This window comes from Phodopus roborovskii, unplaced genomic scaffold (genome assembly GCF_943737965.1).
Source record: "Phodopus roborovskii unplaced genomic scaffold, PHOROB, whole genome shotgun sequence".
Lineage (NCBI taxonomy): Eukaryota > Metazoa > Chordata > Mammalia > Rodentia > Cricetidae > Phodopus > Phodopus roborovskii.
The window spans coordinates 26,368,752-26,391,386 of NW_026126549.1; the positions used below are offsets into that span (position 1 = coordinate 26,368,752).

General features: G+C 39.8%; 1 protein-coding gene across 1 annotated transcript in view; it reads left to right on the plus strand.

Annotated features, from left to right (window-relative positions):
• The first annotated feature begins 2,008 nt into the window (after positions 1–2,008).
• The window catches only part of Cep192 (centrosomal protein 192), a 69,183-nt gene continuing 48,556 nt past the window's right edge, over positions 2,009–22,635 (plus strand). The window contains exons 1-12 of the mRNA XM_051201123.1: positions 2,009–2,396; positions 5,954–6,121; positions 7,282–7,410; positions 9,094–9,245; positions 11,091–11,143; positions 12,783–12,903; positions 13,716–13,843; positions 16,113–16,254; positions 16,841–16,968; positions 18,279–18,639; positions 19,924–20,067; positions 21,763–21,827. Of these exons, the coding sequence (XP_051057080.1) occupies positions 2,170–2,396; positions 5,954–6,121; positions 7,282–7,410; positions 9,094–9,245; positions 11,091–11,143; positions 12,783–12,903; positions 13,716–13,843; positions 16,113–16,254; positions 16,841–16,968; positions 18,279–18,639; positions 19,924–20,067; positions 21,763–21,827 (1,818 nt within the window). The 5' untranslated portion in view covers positions 2,009–2,169. The remainder of the gene's footprint in view (positions 2,397–5,953; positions 6,122–7,281; positions 7,411–9,093; positions 9,246–11,090; positions 11,144–12,782; positions 12,904–13,715; positions 13,844–16,112; positions 16,255–16,840; positions 16,969–18,278; positions 18,640–19,923; positions 20,068–21,762; positions 21,828–22,635) is intronic.

Below are 22,635 nucleotides of genomic sequence, written 5' to 3' on the forward strand. Positions count from 1 at the left end.
AGAGAACAGGTTGCTGAGTGTTTTGGTGCACGTTGTCTTGGCTTTAGGATTATGAATATTTCTTGAGTTGGGAATTAAGTGATACAGGGTGCATGACTCAGATGCATTACACAGCCCAGCTCCAATTGGGATCCTTTGCAAAAGGTAGTTTATCCATTTCCTTTTAAATTCCTTTGAACCCCACAGCTGAGGATTTTGGAAGTCCTTCCTCTTTTTTTTTTTTTTTTTTGTTTTCTTGAGATAGTTTCTGTATGTAGTCTTGGATGACCTGGAACTAGCTCTGTGTTATCAGGCTGGCCTCGAACTCACTGATACATCACCCTGTGTCTGCCTCCTGAGTGCTGTAATTAAAGGCACCTGCTGCCATCACCGCCTGGCGGGGTTGTTTTGTTTTTGATACTGAAGTTTTATTGAATGTGAGCGATATACAAGCAAAAGGGAGAAAAGAAGTGTGACCAGACATAATAGATAGAAACAGCAGTGTCAAGTTGGGTGTTGGTGGAGCATACCTTTAATCCCAGCACTAGGGAGGCAGAGGCAGGTGAATCTGAGTTGGAGTCCAGCCTGGGCCCCAGGACAGGCTCCAAAGCAATACAGAGAAACCCTGTCTCGAAAAACCAAAATAAATAAATATATAAACAAATGAATAAATAAATGCAGTGTCTTGGTATGTGCATGCTGTTTGGCCTTGGGCACAGTATCCTTCCTCAGTATCCTACTTCCTCAGCCAGCCAAACGCAGGGATTATGGATGTGTGCCATTAATAGGTATTGTTTCCGGAAAGTAACCCCGAAGAGGTTAACCAAAAGTGACCACACAGGAAGCTTTAGAGAACACAGGAAAATGATCAAGTAAATGTCTTTTCCCACCAGGCTAACCTCAGGTACAGGACCTGTTGACTTTAATTTTCTGTCTCTATTATGTTTAATTCTCACCTCACCCTCCTTTTTTTCTGTACAGGGTTTCTCTCTGTACCTCCTCTCTTTGTAGACCAGGTTGGCTTTGAATTCAGAGATCCACCAGTCTGCTTCCCGAGTGCTGAGATTAAAGACCTGCGACACCATTGCCCAACATTTGTTTCTCAAACATTAAAAAAACTTGACGTTAAGGAATTGGGAAAAGAGGGGCCCTTACCTCCTTTGAGATTCTGTTTGATATTTTAAGGCAGATTATAGAATTTTTCAGATAAAGAGCTTATGCTGAGCGTACGCAATGATGGGATTTGCGTGGTCTACGGAGAATGGCAGCTAAGGACATTTCCTTATCCTAACTTGGTACCAGTTTTATCCTAGGCGATTTGGCGTAACTAGCTGTCGCGACACGTGTATCCCAAGGAATGATTTGTTGAAAGCAAACCATGAAGTTTCTGCATCTACTAAATGGCGATCTGAAAAAAACAGCGGGGACATTTTTGCCGGGAGTTTTCCCAGGTGACTTTGGGTGCCTGGGCAATCTCAAACTAAGTTATTCTTTTCAAGACTTTAAAGGCGGCGCCTAGAAGCAGACTGCGCGGCTTCGGCCTTCAAACCGAGGGATGCACCGTCCTCTCCAATCACAGGCTTCTTCCGGCCCCTTCCCGACGCCTTGTCCAATTGGTGCGGGTTTCGACGCCACGCCCCTTGCTCCCGGAGGGCGGGGATCTCGCGGGCTGCCTCGGCGTGCGCATGCGCACTCGCAGCGCTGCGGGGCCGCCCCTTCCGCGGACGTTTTCCCTGCTCTCGTGAGTCTGGGGGCTGGGGTCCTGGCCTGGTGAGAAGGGTCGTCGTTGCGGTGGACTCGAGGGACAGGGCAGGTCTCCCAATTTGGGCCCGCGCCGCGGCTTCTGGGCGGCCGCGGTGACGGCCTGGTCTGGTGGGGACATGGGCTGCTCTGTGAGATCAGGTGCCCGCGTGTGGCCCAGGCCCCCCGGCCTGGCTGTGGGTTTTGGGGCGGCCGCTTCCTGGTGTCCTCCAATCGGGCTAGTGTCTGCCCACTTCTGAGGGAGGACACATGGCCTCTGAGCTTCTTGCAAAGGGCTCTGGACTCTGCTTGACTGTGTTGTGATGGGCAGTCCCGTCCTTTTGACTGATTTGAACCCTGGAAGTAATGTTTTTGTTTGCTTCGAGGGGAGGGCTCTTTATGTCAGCCCGTGTCTGCTGAGCTTCATTCACACTTAATTCGTAACAGCTAATGCAAAGGGAAAGACTGTTTACCATCTCCTTCCTTTTGATTTGCTCTTGGTTCAGACTTTGTGTGGTTAAACATGATGCCCATTTGGACGCAATCATTTGGAGGACACCTTTATATGTGACAGTACTTCCATTTGCAGTTACCATTTCGAGGTCATGCTTCTGGTATTTCCAATCTGCCCCAACCAACTTTCTCTTCAAATCACAGCTTTGTGGGCAAAGTTCACAGTAAGTTTTAAAAAGTTATATACAAAATGTCTACCTACTTTTGATTATGTATCACTGTGTGCCAGTAGTTAAACGATGATTGCTGGCAACTTTGACTGTGTTTGGGGTTCCTTCCATAGGATGTACTTTTAAAATGTGACTGTAGACATAGACCTGTAATGACCACAGGAAGTAATCTTTTATGTACCCATGAATGTCATTTATGAAATACATGTGTGTTAAGCTCATATGTGAATATTGAGACCATTATACTCTTTTAATAAAATGGCAGGATGACCAGCGTAGTCTACAAAGAGAGCTCTAGGATAGCCAGGGCTACACAGAGAAACCCTGTCTTGGAAAACGGGGGTGGGGGTAATAGAGGGTTGGGGGAGATAATAGCAAGTGAAATTGTAAAGGTGGCTACTTATTTAAAATACAGTATTAGAATAAAATATAGCATTGTATTCTCTTCATATTACATGGTGGATAATGGATTACTGAGGGGAATTAGGGCCTTTTCCCATCTAGGAAAGCTCTAGGGATGTTTTGTTTTGCTTAGCTTTGAAATTTTATTATTGTTTTTATTTTGTGTGCATGCATATATCAGAGGATAACCTGTGGGAGTTGATTCTCTCCTTCTATCATACGGGTCCTAAAGAGCCAACTCAGGTTGTCAGGTTTGGTGGCAAATACCTGTACATGAAGAGCCATGTGTTTCTTGTTTTTTCAATTTTGTTTATACGGGCACTTTCTCTGTAGCTCTGTCTAGCATAGTACTGGCTGTGTAGCCCAGGATGGTCTGAAACCCGAGTCCTGCTTCAGCTTCCTGGATTATTGGCATACAAGGATAGTTAGTCAGGACAGTTGGAACACTTGTGTGATGGCATAAAATGCATTGGGAATAAGCATTGAGTCTCAGGCTGAGAGACATTTGAAATTAGAAACTTTAGAAGTTGATAACTGGGGCTGGAGAGATGACTCAGTGGCTAAGAGTACTGGCTGCTCTTCCAGAGGACCCAGGTTCAATTCCCATCTGGCAACTCACAACTGTCTGTAACTTCAGTTCTAGGGAATCCGTCAGGATCTGATGCACTCACACAGTTACACATGCAGGCAAAACACCAATGCACATAAAGTGGAATTATTAAAAAAAGAAATTGACAACTGAGACAGCAGGAGAGATTAAAATGATTGGAGCTCTCCAGGTTGTGAAACTGATGATGAAGGATGTGGGGGCTGGAAGGAAATCTGATAAGAGACCACTTTCTTTAGAAGGTAACAAATTGAGGTCAAAGTCATGGAAAGATAGGTATGCACTTATCTGGGGGATAAGTAGGCCCTGAGTTGCATATAGACTTGGGAATATTATAGGATATGTGAACAAGCCTGAGTGGGGAGACAGACCAGGTGGGAAAGTTGAGGAATTTTGGTCCTTTAAATTACTATGTGTAAGGTGGTAAGGATGACAGCATGGAAACTGGAGGTCTTTAAGGTGGGTGGCAATATTAGAGTCAGATTTAGGCTGTTTCAGGATAGGTTTTGGAAATTGATCTTGCACTCAGGAATGCACTGCACAGTTTATGTGTTTTGTTAGAGTACTGTTTAAAGAGTTTAACTGGCTTCAGGGGAGGTCTGTAATTTCCAGGGGATAGTCCTACTTTCTGACAGTATTTACCCCAAAGGCCATTTGGATTGAGACTTGTAACGTGTAACATGTGTTAAATAAGTGTGGAAACTAATGTATGAGGATCAGATAAAAGCAGAGGATGTCAGACGAGACAGAACTGTGGAGTGGTCTCCTGGACACTAGGCTGTGAAGGGAGGTGAGAAGAAGGTAGCTGGAAATGCGGTATCCGGTCAGGCAGATTGTGTCCTTTTTGCCTTTGGCATTCTAGTGTTGGAGAACTTTGAACATGGCTTGTAGAAATGAAGAGAAACATCATTAGAAAAAGGGACTGAGAGAAGTGTAGTGAGTGGTGTGTGCCTGTAATAATCCTGGCGCTTGGGAGCCTGGGGCAGGAGGGTGTGTGTTCAGTGAAGCTTGGGCTATATATTAAGACCCAGTCTCTTTAAAATAAAGGAAATGACTATGGAGGAAAGTAGAGACCTGGAAGAGTGGCAAGATTCAGGTTGTATTTTTAAAGTGAGGTCATTCAGATTTGATGGGGCATAACATTTAGATGGCTGAAGAATTCAATGACTAAGGTTTTTGGTATAACTAACGTCAGGGTTGGAGTTGTCATTTTTTTCTGGTTGGGAAGATTGAGTAGATTTTTTTTTTTTTTTAAGGGATGAGAAGGACACAGAATCCTTATGTATACTTGGGTGCTTCTTAGATATCTAATACGTAGGGCCTGGGGAGAGACCCAGGCTGGAGGTATATAATATAGGATCTAAAGCTTTGAAACTGAAGGCAGATACTCAGATACAGATGGAAGAGGTGCAGGGCTGTGCTCCATCTGTGCAAGTAAGTCCTGGGGATCAGAAGAAAGAAAAGCAGCAGCTTGGGGAGCAAGAGGAGACCAGTGTGAAATCATTTCTCAGTGAAGGACTAATCATCTGAATCCCAGTCTGTTAGGTTAAAGATGGTGAGGACTAAAAGTTGCCTGTAGCTTCTTAGGATTCAGCAACAGGGAAGTCACTGGTAAAGTTGACAAGTACTGTTTGAATGGAGTGCATTAGGAGAGGATGGGTCCTCCTGGTGCCAGGTGTGATTCCTATAGGAGAGGTAGTATGTAGTAAAAGAAGCATAGAGTGGTGGGGTCGCAGCCTAAGGGTTAGCAGGGAGTGTGGGGCTGTAGAGGGGGAATTTTAAAAAATGACCTAGCAGTAGGTACAACATGGGAAGGATCATGCTGAGAGGACTTGGTGTTTTAAGAGGGGCTGCTTGCTGTAGTGATTGATAGGGCCATGGTGAAGGGATGGGATCAAATGTAGTGGAAAAGGAGAGCTTCAGGCTCTTTTATCTTCTCTGTCCATTTTCTTTTCCTTTCTTTCTTCCTTCCTTCCTTCCTTCCTTCCTTCCTTCCTCCCTCCCTCCCTCCCTCCCTCCCTCCCTCCCTCCCTCCCTCCCTCTCTCTCTCTCTCTCTCTCTCTCTCTCTTTCTTTCTTTCTTTCTTTCTTTCCTTTGTGTGTGTGTGTGTTTTATTTTTTGAGACAGTGTTTCTTTGTATTGCTTCAGAGACTGTCCTGGAGCTAGCTCTTGTAGACCAGTGGTCTGGAACTCACAGAGATCCGCCTGCTTCTGCCTCCTGAGTTCTGGGATTAAAGGTGTGTGCCACCACTGCCCGGCTCAAATTTTTTTTCAAGACAGGGTTTCACATTGTAGATCAGACTGGCCTCAGAGAGAGAGAGAGAGGCTGACTCATAGAGAGCTGGGATTAAAGGTGTACGCCTTGTAGTAGCTAGGTATTCTGAGACTTACTTTAGCTTGGAGGATCTGTTAGTAGGAATTCTTTCTTACTGATGTTGCAAAAATCTCTCTCTTTTTTTTAAGAGACTTTGTTCTTTTAATCATTGGAAAATGGTATGGTAATAGAAAATTCAACATATTAAAAAAAATGTTGTTGTTGCAGTGAAATGGAAGATTTTCGAGGTATAGCGGAAGAGTCATTTCCAAGTTTTTCAGCCAATTCACTACTTGGTAATAGTGAGGTTTTGGAAAATGTCACTCTGTCATCAAATTTTGGCCTGCCCATTGCTGTTTCTACACTTGCCAGGAACAGACCTAGCAATGACAACAGGTAAGACTTACTTAACAAACACCTTTTCCAGGCTCACAAACCCTTGATATACTGAGTGTGAAGTGTGTTATTAGGGCTTGGGTTTCCGGCTCCCTACTGCTTCTCTGGGTAACTGTCATTCTCTTATTTGTCAGTCTACTACTTTTATATGTTTTCCTGTTTTATGTTCAAGACTATGTCTGAAAAGACCTCTGTGAATTGTGTTTGTTAGCCACACAAGGAGACTGGTAAACTGTGTGGAATGCTTCTGGCTTTGTTTTTCTTCTTGTAGTGTTCACTGTGGATTGAACTGGGGACCTTGTACATGTCAGGCCAGCGCTTTACCACTCACTTATCTATGTTCCTAGCCCATGCTGTGAGCTTCTGAAGTGACAGAGCTTGTGTCCATCACATCAGATTTCTTTCTCTTTTTTTTGGTGGGGAGGGTTTGAGACAGGGTTTCTCTGTGTATCAGCCCTTACTGTCCTGAAACTCTGTAGACCAGGCTGGCCTCAAATTTACAGAGATGTACCTGCCTCTGTCTCCCAAGTGCTGGGATCAAAGGAGTGTGCCACCATGCCCAGCCAGATCAAGTTTCTTATTCTTAGGAACCAAACCAGCTTTTTATTTTTTATTTTTCTTATTCTAGTTTTACAGCTGAATAAGTTTGGCTAAGTACATTTTATTTATTTATAGTACTCTAGTAGATGTGGTGTGTGTAGTTTTCACACATGATTTCATGTATGGTCTGGACAATGTGTAAAATCTGACTATGCTTAGGTATTTGACTTCAATCTCTTTTCAACCTGATCATTTGATGAAGGATAACATCTTACCTGTGGGATACAGGTGCTGTGGTAATTCTCTAAAAGATAACTTTGAACAGTGGGGCTCCTGTGTGTTTTTATTTGATGGTGGCTAGTTAATTTTGAGACAGGTCTCATGTCTCAGGCTGGCCTTAAACTTACTGTAGCTCAGGATGACCTTGGTTTTCTGGACTTCCTATGGTATTATAAGCTTCTACCACCATGCCCAGAGTATTAGGATCAAACCCAGGGTTTTGTGCATTTAGGTAAGCACTCTACCAAAAAACAAAACAAAACCCCCAAAACAAGACTATCTTTAACCTAACAAGGTAAATTTTAGTTGTAAATAATTTAATTCTTAACAATTTTGTATAGGTGTCTGGATGTCCAGGAGTCATACTTAATTGAAGGAAGGCTTTCAGTTCCTTCTGTCTGTTCTCCCAGTTGCCAGAGTGACAACATTGAACCAAGAGAAAAATTACAACTCAGCTTTCAGGGTGATGAGTAAGTTCTACTACTTAGCATCTGTAAGACCCTTCCTTTACATCTTTTAATTACATCTTTAGCCTTTACATTTTTTTTCTGACTGTAAATGAAACATAGTCATTGAGAAAATAAAAAATATAGGCGGTTATTAGGAAGGTCACCAAAGTCACTCCTTCCTTCCCACCCTCCCTCCCTCTTTCCCTTCACCACTTCCTCCCTCTTTCTTTTTTTTTCATTTTTTTCTGTGTAGCCCAGGCTAGCCTTGAACTCAGAGAGCTGCTTGCCTCTGCCTCTTGAGTGCTGGGATTAAGGGTGTGTGCCACTACTGCCCAACTACCTCTGCCCTCTTTCATTGAGGTGGGTTTGCCTGTATTATCTATGAGCGTGCTTTATTTATTTATTTATTTATTTATTTATTTATTTTTGAGACAGGGTTTTTCTGTGTAGCTTTGTAGACCAGGCTGGCCTTGAACTCACAGAGATTCACCTGCCTCTGCCTCCTGAGTGCTGGGATTAAAGGTGTGTGCCACCACTGCCTGGTAGTGTACGTTGGTTTAAGCTGGAGGTATGTACTATATGGGGACTTTAATTAAAGGGATAGAGGAAAATAGGAAGTAAATTGTAGTTAGGGCAAAGGTATATGGAAGCACAGAAGGGCTGTTAACTCTTTAACTTAAAGCTTAACGTTTCTGTGTTCTTTTTGTTGGTCCTTTATTGATTCCCTGACTCAGTTTAAGCTTGGCCCTTGGTCTCTATCAAATGGTATATTTGTTGCACTTGGGGATTTTTCCCTGTGGGTCTTTCTGCACTTTCTGTACCACCATGGTGAGCTGTTGTAGACCCAGAAGATAGTAGGTTGGAAGGAAAATTACTGTTTGCATGAAGTATTTCATCTGCATGCCAAACTGTAAAAGCAGATAGAAAGTTAGGTGTAAAAACAGAGGTAGGAATAGAATTAAACTTGTGAAACCTTTATTTCTCAGTAATGGTGGCATACTATAATTCCATACTATAATCCCAGCACTTGGGAGGTAGGAACAGGAATATCAGAAGTCCAGGCCAGCCAGGTCTGCATGCAATTTCCAGGGCAACCAAGAACCTAGTGAGAAGACTCTTTATCATAACAAAAAGCAAAACAACTACAGAACCTTTATTAATTGAGAGATTTGCTGTTTTGGCAAGCATACTGTTAGTATCTGTAAGTGTAACTCAGTTGTAGAAGGCTGGGATTTTTTCCTTGGTGTATTTTTGTGGTAGAGAAGAAAGTTTTCCTCTGGAGAGGCAGAGTAGCAGAGAGATACTACTCTGTTTGGATCTGGGGAACTGTGCACCACAGGACCAGCAAGCGAATCTCATCCCTAGAGTGTATCTTCAGTTGCATTTCCAGGCTGGACTCAGTCTTTTTTTCTTTTTCTTTTCTTTCTTTTTTTAGTATTTTCAAGGTAGGGTTACTCTGTGGAGCCTGTCCTGGAACTAGCTCTTGAAGACCAGGCTATTCTCAAACTCACAGAGATCTGCCTGCTTCTGCCTCCCGAGTTTTGGGATTAAAGGCGTGCGCCACCACTGCCTGGCTCAACTCAGTTTTTATCTCACTATATCTATTTTCCTTTTTGAAAGATGAAATGCAAAACTGATTGATAGACATTTTATAGATTTACCTAAGGTAATTAACATTTTCCATAATTCTACTCCTTCAAAAAGTTCTGCCTCAAGGAAAAAGAACTACATAGAAAGTGCCCATGTGTCACTTGCTCCCATGACACCAAGAACAGCAGAGAAGCAAGTTAACACTACAACATCTGATCAGTGTCAGCATCTTTTGGATGAAATTTCCCCTCTGGAACAAGTACCAGGTAGGATGTGTATACATTTTAATAGTTTTAATTCCCTGTCCTTTGCTTGGTGATATCAGTTTTATGTTTCTGTCCTGTGATAAACATGGATCTCCTTTGCCCTGGAAACCATGCTGTTGATAGTGAGCATGCTTATGTTTAGAGTAAGTATAGTGCTGGTACTCTTTTTACTTTTGCTTCTCCCAACATCAACTTACTTTTGTATTAGCATAATGGATGAATTAGAAATTCTGAAGCAAGTTGTTTCTAAGACAGTCAAGTTTATACTTTTGAAACACTCAAAGGTGAGTCATTTAAATTTTTTAAAATTTATTAAATGATTTAATTATTTTGTTTTTAGTTTTTAAATCTTTAAAAGAATTTATTTATTCTTCTCTTATATATTATATCCCAACCAGATTCCTCTCCCTCTTTAAAATTGCATTTTAAAGTAGATATTAAAATGTATACTTCATGGTAGAAATGGAAAATGCTGGCTGGACGTGGTGGTACACATCTTTAATTCCAGTATGAGGAAGCAGAGGCTGGGGAATCTCTGAGTTTGAAGCCAGATGAGTCTACAGAGCAAGTTCCAGAACAGTCAGGACTTACATAGTGAGGCACTGTCTCAAAAATAAAGAAAACAGACCCCCCCCCCCAAAAAAAAAGATAAAGAAAATAGTGCAGCTGCTTTTCAAATCAGTTTGTCAGCATTCAAAATGTTAAAATAGACTCAGCAGATGTAGTAATCAAACTGTTTATTTGTGACAAATGCCTGGTTTAGGTGACCTTGGTCCACGTGTGGCTGGTTGCATTGCTGTGGGCCTGACTAGATGGCTGTTGTGGTGGGAGTACATGGTAGAGCCAAACCTCTGACTCCTGGTGAGGGAGCTTGGGGCTCAAACTCAGGGCTCACACATGCTCAGCAAGCACTGGCCGTGGAGCTATACTCCAGTACTTTATTTATCATGATTATCTCTGACACTGTAAAATTTCAAGTATTATTTCCTTCTATATATTTTAGACTAGATCTCTAAGTGTACTAACCTTTTCTTGTATGGTCATAGTGCTATTACTGGTTGGTAAACTTAAATCTTACTTATGCTCTAGCCTGGCAGCCCAGGCTTGTTGAAATAAGGGAGCTCTGTTTATATCTTATTTCTGTATTTGGATTTGTCTGTTAGCTTATGTGGTGTCATTTCTCTCCCCATTGCTAAATTTTTTGACAAAAATATTAGCTGTGGACAGAAGTTTTTGTCCTACCCAGTCCCACTGCTGTTTAGTCCCAGATAAACACACAGAGGCTTATACTTTGGCTGATGGTTCAGACTTCTTATTGGCTAGCTCTCTCTTGATTATTAACCCATTTCTATTAATCTGTGTATCTCTACATGGTCTTGGTTTACTGGTGATGCCCAGGTCTCTTCCTCACCAGCTACATGGTGTCTCTCTCTCCCTCTAGACTCACTCTCTTGTGTTCCTCTTCCCAGCATTCTTTCAGTTTGGTAGCCCTGACTATACTTCCTGCCTGGCTACATCCTGCTTGTCCATTGGCCGAAACAGCTTTACTCATCAACCAATGAGAGAAACATACATTCATGGCACACAAAAAGATATTCCCCATCAATTAGTTTTACATACAGTTAGATTGATATTCAATCAAGCTTCATGGCACATGTGTAACTTTATGATATCCCATCCTAATAGTTTTAAAAGTTTAGCTGGCTAGTGACAGATTCCTGTATTATCATCTGAATGTGCTTCTATTTTGTTTCAAGATTAAAATGTTTAGTTCATTTATTTGTTGCTTATAAGTATAAATGTGTTGAAAAATAATGACTCCTCAAATTTTGTTGTTTCTTATAGACTCAGGCCTTGATTTTCACTTAAAATCATGGATGAATAATCAAGAACACAAGGTAAATTTTTATATATTTGTTATCAATGTCTGGAGTTCTGTAATGGAGTAGAAGTTCATATTGCTCTCTCTATATATCATACACACACACACACACACACACACACACACACACACATACACACACAAGCTTGTACATAATAGAACTTTTGTAGCAAAATTGGAAATTTAGCAGTGCTTGGTCTATCCCTATGTTCCTAGCACTTGGGAGACTGGCTGGGAAGGTTGCTATGTGTTTGGGGCCAGCTTGGGCTATATGGGAAGTCTCTGTCCTAGTTCCTTTCCATATTGCTGTGGTAAATACCCTAATAAAACAAGGGAGGAAGAGTTTATATTAGCTCACAGTTCCACATTATAACCTATTATAACTGGGAATTTACAGCAGCAGGAGCTTGAGTGGGCTGCTTATTTGAAATCCATTCTCAGGAACAGAGACCAATGAGTGCATGCATGCCAGGGGTTCAGATTCCTTTCTCTACTCTTTTTTGTTTGTTTGTTTGTTTGTTTTTTGAGACAAGGTCTCTCTGTAGTCCTGGCTGTATTGGAACTTGATATGTAGAGGAGGTTGGCCTTGAACTCACTGAGAGAGATCTGCTTCCCTTTGCCTCATAAGTGTGTTGGCATTAAAGGCTGCCATACTCAGCATTTTTGTTTGTTTGTTTGTTTGTTTGCTTTCTTTTTTTCGAGACAGGCTTTCTCTGTGAAACAGTTCAGGCTGTCCTGGAACTCACTTTGTAAACGGCTGACCTCAAACTCACAGTGATGCCTCTGCCTTCAGAGTGCTGGGATTAAAGTTGACTGCCACCACTGCCTGGCTGAATTATTTTTTATTTCTATTTTTATTTAATTTTCGAGCATGAGTTAGAACTGTCTCTACTCCCTGACCAGGAGCCAGAGTGCTGGAATCAAAAGTAGTTCTCTCTGGATGTGGTGGTGCTTGCCATTGGTCCCAGTGCTTGGACCAGCCTGTTTCATATAGCAAATTTTAAGCCAGCCACATAGTGAGACCCTGTCTCAAAAAGAAAAAAAATTCAAATCAAATCAAGTAAAAGTTGTTCTGGCACCAGCTTGTGCCTTAGGCATTTACTGTGTTAGCTGAGTCCTATCTTTGTATACATGCAATGTTTTTAATCTTGAAATTAGGTATATTTTACAATTAACTCTTAAATTGGTATCTGTTGTTTTAATATAAAATATTGGTGTGAAATAAGTGACACCAGGAAGTGTTAAATTTTCATTCTGGGCCTTAACTGCTTTTGGTACGTTGCTGGTGCCCTGTAGTGTTAACTGGTCCTTAGGTTGGAAGGAAGAGAAATAAGTAGTCCTAAAAAATGCTTGGATTAAGGTTATTTACTCTAGCTTTCTTAGTGCATTCACTCCTAGTAACAGGCCTTGTATTGTCCAAATTCAGTTGTGTGGTGTATTAACCATATTACTGTATTTGTAAGCTGTGGAGGTGGTTTGGTAGGGCCCTGCATTTTAAGGTAGGTTAATGCAGGGAAGTAGAGTAGGGCAAGAAGGGACCTTATTCATCCATGAAAAGCCCAGAATTGTTCATTGAGTAACCTGTATATTTCACTTATTAACTGGATTGCAGATTGGTCTTTTTTTGTTGCCTTCTACCATTTGTTTCCTTTTAGATTGTCATGCCTGATGCTAGGAAGCATCTTGAAGACAAGACTCCAAACAGTGATTTCAGCCGTATCAGCTTATTAGAAAACGAGAAACTTTTAACGCTGACAAATCTGGAAGATTGCTCTGGTACTACAGAATGACTGGTGTTTCCTGCCTTTCCTTTACCACTTCACTTTTTGTGTGTATTGTAGTATTCATTATACAATTGGGTTATCTCTGCCCCTCCCCCCTTTTTCCTTTAACAAGACTCTGTTCACTATTCTGAGTGGCAGGCCTATTTGTTTGTTTGGAGACAGGTTCTCACTTTGTAGGCTGGTCTAGAATTCCGTAGATCATAACTGCCCAGAAACTCATCACCGATCTACTGCCTCTGGTTCCTAAGTGTTGGCATTAAAGGCGTGGCTTGCCACACCCAGCATAGTTTTTATTTTTATTTAATTTTTGAGTGAAAAGGTCTTGCTGTGTAGCTCGCACTGGCTTTGAGCCCATGGTCCTTCTGCTTCACAGATAACTAAGTCATTCTCTCTTGCTTGCTCACTCTCTTTCTGCCTTTCTTGTTTTTTTTCTCTACTGCTGTGGTCCTGGGTCTTCAACGTTGGACCTTCTCCATGTTAGACACTCTACCACTGAGTTGTATCCTAAACCCTCCCCCTCCACTTCTCTGTTTTTTGAGACAGACTCTCCTGTAGCTGTAACTGTCCTGAAACTTGCTCTGTAGGCTGGGGTAGCCTCGAGTTTGCAATCATTTTCTGTTCCTGTCTTCTAAGTGCTAGGAATTTATAGATATACACTATTTCACCTGGCTTTATGATAGTATCTTATGCTAAGCATAAAACCTTGTCATCCACTGTCCTGTTTATGTTTTATCAGTCTTTGTGATTAAAAATTCAGTTCCTACTTGAAAATCTGTTTTATTTTTCATTCTACTTTATCAACAGATGATGATATTAATGATGAAGAGTTTTATGATGATCATTTAGAAGCATATTTTGAACAACTGGCTGTTCCAGGGATGATATATGAAACAGGAGGACAGGAGTCACCAGAAAATGTTTTTAACTTACCTGTAAGTGATTTCAGGCTTGTATGTCTAATCTTTTTCTTTCTCTCTCTTTTTTTGTTTTTGAAATCTGATATTGTAAATTACTGTCTGCTCGTTAGATTTTTTTTTTTTTTAAATGTAGCTGTTTTGAGGTATAGCTTCATATAGAGCATGCTGGTCTCCAACTTAATTATGTAGCTGAGAATGATCTTGAACATCTCATCCATCTGCTTCTACCTGCCCAGTCACTAGGATTAAAATTGTGTGCTACCACACCTGCTTCATTTCATGTTGACATTTAACTTTAGCCTGTGGTTTTCTGTGGACTTAAAGTTGATGAAAAAAATTGATTTCTCTCTCTAATTTCTTTTACTTTGCCCACAACTAAGAAAGTAAAAAGGAAATTAAGAGTTCCAGCACTTGGGAAGCTGATTCAGGAGGATTAGGATTTCAAGGTCAGCTTGGATTACATGTAAGAAGGCAGGAAGATGAAGAAAGTATGCTGAGTGGGCATCCTTTCTGTGCGTTGAGCAATTAACATCTTGTTGCTGTAGCATTTTTTTTTTAATGTCTCTGAATCATTTGAAAACAAATGGCATATGATTTGTGACCAAATTTGATATCAAAATTTATCACCAAGGAATAAGAGCCATTTTCCCACATAATTACAATGCTATTAATCTACCTTTGATGCTGTCGTTTAAAATTAAACTATATTTTATGTGTATGGGTGTTTTGCCTGCATGTATGTCTGTGGACTACTTGCATGCCTGGTGCCCTCAAAGGCCAGAATAGGGTGTTAGATCCTTTAGGACCTCAGTTGTAGATGGTTGTGAGCCACTGTGTGGGTTCTAGAGCCAAACACAAATCCTTTAGAATAGCAGCCAGTTCTTTGTAATTGGACATTTCTTGTCCTGACCGCTGGTTCCCAAATAACCCAGAGGCTTAATATTACTTATAAATGCTCAGCCAATAGTTCAGGCTTGTTACTAGCTAACTTTTACTGTAGTGCCAGAGCTATGATCTGTTCCAGGAATAGGGTGAAGGCCTAGAGTTTGAAATAAGAGATAAGACAACGGGTCATTCGTCCAATGGCAATGTTGGAATGCCGAATGCTGAATACCATTTATTGAGGGGATGGAGTGGGCTTATATACTGACTTACAGCACAGTGGAAAATAACAGGATATTCAGGTTTATTTACTCCCCGCCAGTTGTGTGTTAGCAAAGCAGGAAGAGTACCAATAGCAGCTCTGGGGCAAGAAGTTCTGGCCAACAGCTTCAGGCTTGCTCAAGGTGCCTCCGGGGTCCATGTAGGGCCTTACATCTTACATTTGAATTAACCCATTTCTGTTACTCTTTGTATTGCCATGTGGCTCATGGCTTGTTAACTCATTTCCATACGTCCTGTTATTTTTCAGTGCCTGGCTGGTGTATCCCTGACTTTACCCTCCTTCCCATCATTCTCAGTTTGGCTTTCCTGCCTAACTTCCTGTTCAGCTACCAGCCTGTTAGTTTTTTTATTAACCAATGAGAGCAATACATATTCATAATGTAGAAAAGGATTGTTTCATAGCAGTTATTAACCATCAAGCCAACTCTCCAGCACCTGATACATTGTTTTAAATTAATACCTATATTTAAACACGCCCAGTTTTATCTCTAAAACCTTCTTTATTTTTACTGTTTATGATTCATAATTTAATCAAAGGTTATATGGACTATAGTTGTTGGGTTTCTTTATTGTAACTTGCAGTTCTTTCATACATTAGGCATTTTATAAAATTTAGGCTCTTTGTTTTGTAGAATGACCCATAACCTGGAGACTTCTGATTACTACTTCCCCTGATTAGAATAGGTTAAATGTTTGGCAAGAATTCTAGTGATCCATTTTTCTCATGAACAAGTTGATTAAACATATGCAGTGCTGTGTACTCACTACTTCTCAGCAGAAGATGCATCTGTTGCTTCTACCATTTTTGTGTTTGATAATGTCATTGTTGGTCATATGTCTCTTGATGCAGATACTTTTTCCTTTGTGGTAGAATCATCTGTGTGGTGACATATAAAGGGCTTGTAAACATCCTGTCTCCAGCAAGTCTTCTGGAACCAGTGGTAGTTTAATTGCTAAAGCCTTTTGGAATAAAATATTAATTACACTAGTGCTTGCCATGCTTTTTTTTTTTCCTGATTTTTCCTTATTTTCTATCTGACATCCCTTAGTAAAGCAGATACTCTGTTTTCCACATTTTCCACAAAATGTTCTTTTTTAAAAGAGGATATTTTCTTAACAGGCAAATGAAAACAGAATGTTAAACTATGAGTTCCAATTTGATAATAACAGCTCTCTGATTTCCCACAATGCATATACTTCAGGAAGTTCTGGAACAACTCACAGAGAGTCTGAGGGAGGCCATGGTTGTCTGCTGGGGACCAGTAAGAGTTGAGTATTACTTTCTGTTTGTTTGTTTGTTTGAGACAAGGTTTCATATAGTAATGTCTTATTGTATATTACAGATGGACTTCAACTCATTACAATCTTGCAGCTGTAGCCTATTGACTACTGAAATTTTATGCATGAGCCACCATGTCTGGCTCTCCTTTGTTCATAAATCTTTGTTGTTATTTGCTTTTAGTTAACTTTCATTTTCTCTTCAAATCTTCAGCCTACAAACTTTGAGGAGAGCTTTTAATACCCGAGCAGAAGCCAATCACCACCTACACAATAAATAGTTATAATAATGTCTGTGTGAATTGGTACTGCTTGAAATATAATAGTATGTTCTTGGGTGGGCCATTTTATATGGTTATGTTCCATTCAGACTTTTGAGAATTAGAAATCAACTTTCTTTATGCCACCAGGTTTCTTCTGCTTATTCCCTTACTGATACTTATTTTCACTTGTTTCCAATTTGCTAAATTTGTCATATGAATACTAAGTATTAAGCTAAAAAGACAGTTATTGCATTAGACTACTTCAACATTCATATTGTTCCATTTAACCTTTCTTCTTTACTTTCAGGTGGCTTTGCAGGTAGTGTAGATAATGTAAAACAGGTAGATAATGTGTTATCATTTTCTTCTCATACCTGGAGAACTGAGAAGGAAGGGGCACACAATTTGAAGGATATTGTTCCAGAACAAAGTAGAGTAAGTTGATGAGCATTTTATTTCAACTTCCTGTGAATCTCCCATGTTTGTATGATACCAGATTTTCAAAACTAACCATCTTTGTTACTCTCTGAAAGTATGGAAAAATATAAAAATTACTACTCGTGATTTGTATCTTTGGTATCACTAACATAAGCAATTGTATACATTTTCTTAGATTTAAACATCTGATGTCATGCCTTTAAGGTTATTCATTTGAAAAGTTGTTTAACCTTGTGTAGCTGGGGCTAGGGGTGGTGGTATATTCATTGAATTCCACCACTTGGGTGGAAGCAAAAAGGTTGGAGCTGGAAGGTCATCTTGGCCAGATAGCCGAGTTCAGACCAGTCTGGGATATGTGGGAACCTGTCTCAGAACCAAAACAACTACCAAAGCAATCATTGTCTTTTTCCTTTGCTCAAGCATGCTTGATTTTCATGTTAGATTCTTCTCCTTGTTCTGTTTTTACTGTCCGGAAGCATGGTAGCCATTTCTGATTCCTACTTTTGTGTGTGTTTGTCTAGCTTAGTCCCCTCCCCACCTTCCCTCACTGAAACTGAGTTAGTCTTTCCAGTGTAAGGCTATGTAGTAACTTACTCCTTGACTTGACAAAAACAGCTGAAGAAAGGAAGGATTATTTTGGACAGTGGTTTAGGGAGATCCAGTCCATTGTTGGAAGACTTGTTTTGTTTTTCAAGATAGGGTTTCTCTGTGTAGTCCTGGCTGTCCTCGAAGTCCCTCTGTAGGCCATGCTGGCCTCGGACTCAGAGATCTACCTGCCTCTCCCTTGAGTGCTGTGATTAAAAGCGTGTACCATCACACTTTGCTAAAACCCTGAATCTTGGGTGCTTTGTTCCTGTTCTTTTTTTTTTTTTTTTTTTAACCTTCTTTGTTTGTTTGAGGCTTTCTGATAACATATTGGCAAGACATCATCTTTAAAGAAATTGAAAAGCTTTTGGACTCTGCTAGAGGTAGCATCAGCTTTGGGTCCCAGGTGATGAGGCAGTAGTATCTGTTAGTCCATGAACATCACTCCCCCATTTTTTTTTTTTTTTAAATTACAATAACTAAGCTGAGAACACTCAGTATCCATAATGTATTTGCAAATTGAACATGGACATATTTTAAAGTTGGGTTTTGGTAAATTGATTAACTTTGGCTAATACATAATCCAGGATATACTGAATACTATAGAGGTGGTTTAATTATATAATAAGCATGTTTTAGCAGTCACATTGCTTTCTCCATCAAGTGTTAAAATGAATGTGAAAACCAAAACTTACTATTGTTTTACTAATAATTTTTTAAAGGAATGTGTAGGAGAGGACGTTCTGGGGAAGATGCTGCATACTGTGGATGAAACACTCAACCCGACTTACAGTCATAACACAAACACTGCAAAAGGTGGCTTTAACTTGGCTGACTCCGTAAAACGGGATTCTGAGTCTCCTCACCAAAATAAACATTTGGCTTCAGATTTAGAAACAGTTTTGAACGTGGATAGAGGCTTAAGCATGGAGACTCCTACAGTGTTTATTCAAAAAGTTGGATGCCTTGCATCTTCAAAGATTAATGGTGGCAATGGAATGGATTCTTCTGATATTCTTTGGTCGCCAACTTGTGAAAGGAGAGCATGTGAATATTATGAGTCTGTTACAAAGCATAATGACAGTAAGTGACTATTTCATCATAAGTAGAGTTAAAGACATCTATAAGATGTTTATATATTTAGAATTAGCTGTGCTTCCATGTAAAGCTCTCTGAAGTATTTTAATATTTTCATGAGTTTTTAAAAATGATTCTTTATCGGTTATTATTTCATATACTACATCCTGACTACAACCTCCCCTCCCTTCACTCCTCCCAGTCGTGTCCCCTACCCCTACCTTTCCTCTTCTCCAGATTCACTGCTCCTCCATTTCCCGTTAGAAAAGAGCAGGCCTCCCAGGGATATCAATATACAATAAGATATAACAATATACGGTGTAAGTCTACAGTAAGACTAGGCCTAAACCTTCATTTCAGGGCTGAGCGAAGCAACTCAATAAGAAGTGTCCCAAGAGCAGACAGAAGAGTCAGAGACATCTCACTCCCACTGTGAGGAGTCCCACAAAAACCTGAAGTTCACAGCCATTAAATACATTATGGTCATGTTTATCCCTTCACCTTCTCTAACCCTACTTTCACCCACAAACTCCTCCCCACCAAGTTCCCATCCTACTTTGATGTCTTGTGTGTGTTTAGTTTTGCTTTGTGTCTAATTGGGTTTAACTAGAGCCACTGTGCGTGGTTTTTGAGACTGTCTTCTGGAGTAGTTAACATTGATAATGAAAATGGTTTTATCAAAAAAAAAAATGGTTTTATCACCCCCCCTCCCACCCTACCCCACCCCACCCCACCCCGCAATTGTCATTGGTTCCCCTGAGCATGGCAGGACCTGATGAGTTCCTCTTCATGTTATTTATTGTGGATTTTAAAGATTTCTAAAATATACTATTGTATGATGATTGTTGCTCAGAAATAATAATGTTAAGCAAACAGCAGACATCTAGTGCAAATGTACTTTTTTTTTTTTTTTTTTTTTTTTTTTTTTTTTTTTTTTTAATGTATATAGTGTTCTGCCTGCATTTCAGAAAATGGCACCAGACCTCAATATGGTTGTGAGCCACCATGTGGTTGCTGGAAATTGAACCCAGACCCTCTGGAAGAGCAACTAGTGCTCTTAACCTCTGTGCCACTTCTCCAGCCCCTCAAATGTACCTTTCTGAGTCTTTTTCCCTATTGTCTCATCCTCCGTTATAGCCTTCTGGGTAAGCTTGGTTTGTTGCCATCAAAGAGATCTTCTTTTTGGGAAATGGATTTTCTTTTTTCTAACCCGTTTTGAGCAGACCTCAGCACTATTGTTAAATAAGTTGTTACATTCATCATTCAGTGGTTTTGGAATTTACTTTTTAGAAACAAATCTCTCACAGAGCGTAGTCTACCAAAATGAGGATGGCAAATGGGTAACTGACCTTGCCTACTACACATCTTTTACTGATCAGCAAGATTTACAGATGTCTCCAAATAATGAAATGAACGAAGACTTCAGATCTGGTAGTAAGTATGTAGATAAGCAATTCATGATTCATGATGTTTTGAGACTTGTCAGTTTGTATTGGTCAGTCATATAAAATACCTTCTGAAATATAATTGCATTCTGTAATTCTTTAATACATAGGATATAGAAAACAGTTACAAGGTTTAGTAGAAGGAAACAAAAGATGTAGTTAACATACCTCTTGTTTGTTGTTCTAACAAATAAAACATTTAGGGGAAGACGCAGGATTGCTTTAATATTTATATTTTTGGTTGTGAGCCTAGCGTTTAATAGCTGAGCCATCTCTTCAGCCTTTGCTTTAATATTTAACCAGTGAAAAATTCAGGTGACAAATGAAATTATTATTTCAGGTTAGCTAATAATTAGGTTTATATTTTTCTAAAAATATGAAACTTGTTTTCTTAATGTCCATGACTGATTTTTTTTTTTTTTTGAGAAGCTGAAAAGGCAACACTAGAGTATTGGAGATAATTAACCTCAAAATCCCTTAGGAAAAGCACTTTGAAATATAATTAGTATTTTGAAGTATCAATCCAATGATTTTTAAACACTCTAATGCTTAACTCATGCAAGCAAATTAAGGTTAATCTGTGTTGTCTTTCTATGGGCTGAGTTTCCTACTGTCTCTTTTTGGACTGCTAGATTTTGTCGGTTGGTGCTTTCACATTTTATTATAATGTTTTTAGCTTTTTTAAGTTATAGATCCACCGAAACTTGTCTGTATATAGATTATACTATTTTGCATCTAATTTGGGGGGCTTTGTTGTTCTCTTGATGTTCAGTCATAGATCCTCTGTTATGGTGATTGCTTCAGTAGACACCTGCCCAGCACCATTTTGGCAACAGGAATCCTGAGCTGTGCTTGACCCTCTGATTTTCCTTACTTGAAGAAGAAATGTGTCTGTTCTCATATGTGTCTCCATTTGTTAACATGAGACTGTCAAGTTGTCTACAAGGATAGTTTGTGGGCACAGAAGAGGACAATGTCCTTGTTTGGGCCATGAGTGGACTGTCCCTTCTAGTTCACTCTTGCCCTTTTGTACAGTCTTGAAGTAGCAGGCAGAGACCTGAACCACAGACAAGTAGACCAGAGCCTGGTCTCATGTGAGTTCGCAGTGTGTTTAAAATCCCCTCAGGCTGTGCAGTGGTGCTACACACCTTTAATCCTAGGAGTATTACAGTGTTGTGCATTTTAGTGGAAATTTGACAATCTTGCATACTTAATATAATTATGTAAGTCACATGAATGCAACTTTTACATACTTAAAAATTGTATTTCAGAACTACAGTGGCTAAAAGCAGATGGCTCAGTGGCTAAAAGCAAGTGCTTGCCGTGCAAGCATGAGGGCCTGAGTTCTGATTCCTAGTATTAAAGTGGTAGATGGTGTGCATTTGTAACCCTAGTGCAGGGTTGGAGATAAAACACTGGGGGCTTTTCCATTGTAGTGGAAAAGTGAACTTCAGATTCAGGGAGAGACCTTGTCTCAGAAAAAGAGGTTTGGATCAATAGAGGAAGACATCCAAAGTTGACTTGTGGCCTTCATACCAGACAAGTATACCTGTAGAGGTGTGACTGCCAATATGCATATCTATTCCCATAATAAAAATAAGTGTTTCTTTAGAATTTCATTTCCTTAATTTGCTTTTTGTGTGTGCTAATGTAATGTAATTATATAAACTTGTTCTTTTTAAAGCTGAAGCATTGGATTTAATTGCAAAAGATGAAGAAATATTCAATAAAGAACATCCGTTTATACAGGTTTGTAATTAATTGTTCTAACCTAGGTTTAAACTTTTCCTTGTATTAATTTAAATTTAGACCAAAAAAAATCTCCCCCAGCAGTTACTCTAGAATTATTTCACTTTTTTCCCATTTTAATGACAACTTTTACTGTTTTATTCTAAATGAACACTGACACAGCAAAATGTATCTTTGAGGGAAATGTAGGTTACTGGCATAGCACTTGCCTGGTACATGAAACCTTTCAGTTCATTTCTAGTGCTGTTCATAAGAGGAATAAATAACAAAGCAGTGACTATATCTTTATTTTAAAAAGGTTTGCATTTATTTATTTATGCATGGTAGGGTACCATGGCACATGTGTGGGAGGTCAGAGGACAACTCTTGGGAGTTGATTTTCTCCTTCCTCCACCAAGTGTCCTAATGATCAAGCTCAGGTTGTCAAGCTGCTGGCCTAAATTACTTTACTTTTAATTATGTGTATGTGTGTTTAAGTATCTATATGTGAGTGCAGGTAACTTCAGAGGCCACAGGATCAAATGTAGGGGAGCTGTAATTGCAGGCAGATATGGTTGCTGGGAGTGGTTTTGGGTTCCTCTGGAGGAGAAGTACATACTCTTAACCACTGAACCATTTCTCTGGACCCAAATTTGTCTTTAATTTACTTAGTGTTGTTTCTAAAGTTTCCATGGAGATTTCTGTGTTCTTAAAAATACATTTTAAGCAAGGTAATTCTCTTCATATTCAGTAAAGATGTGTATATTCTAATCTGTGACAGTAAAAGTTTGATTAATATATTCAGACAGTGCATACTGTAACATGTTTA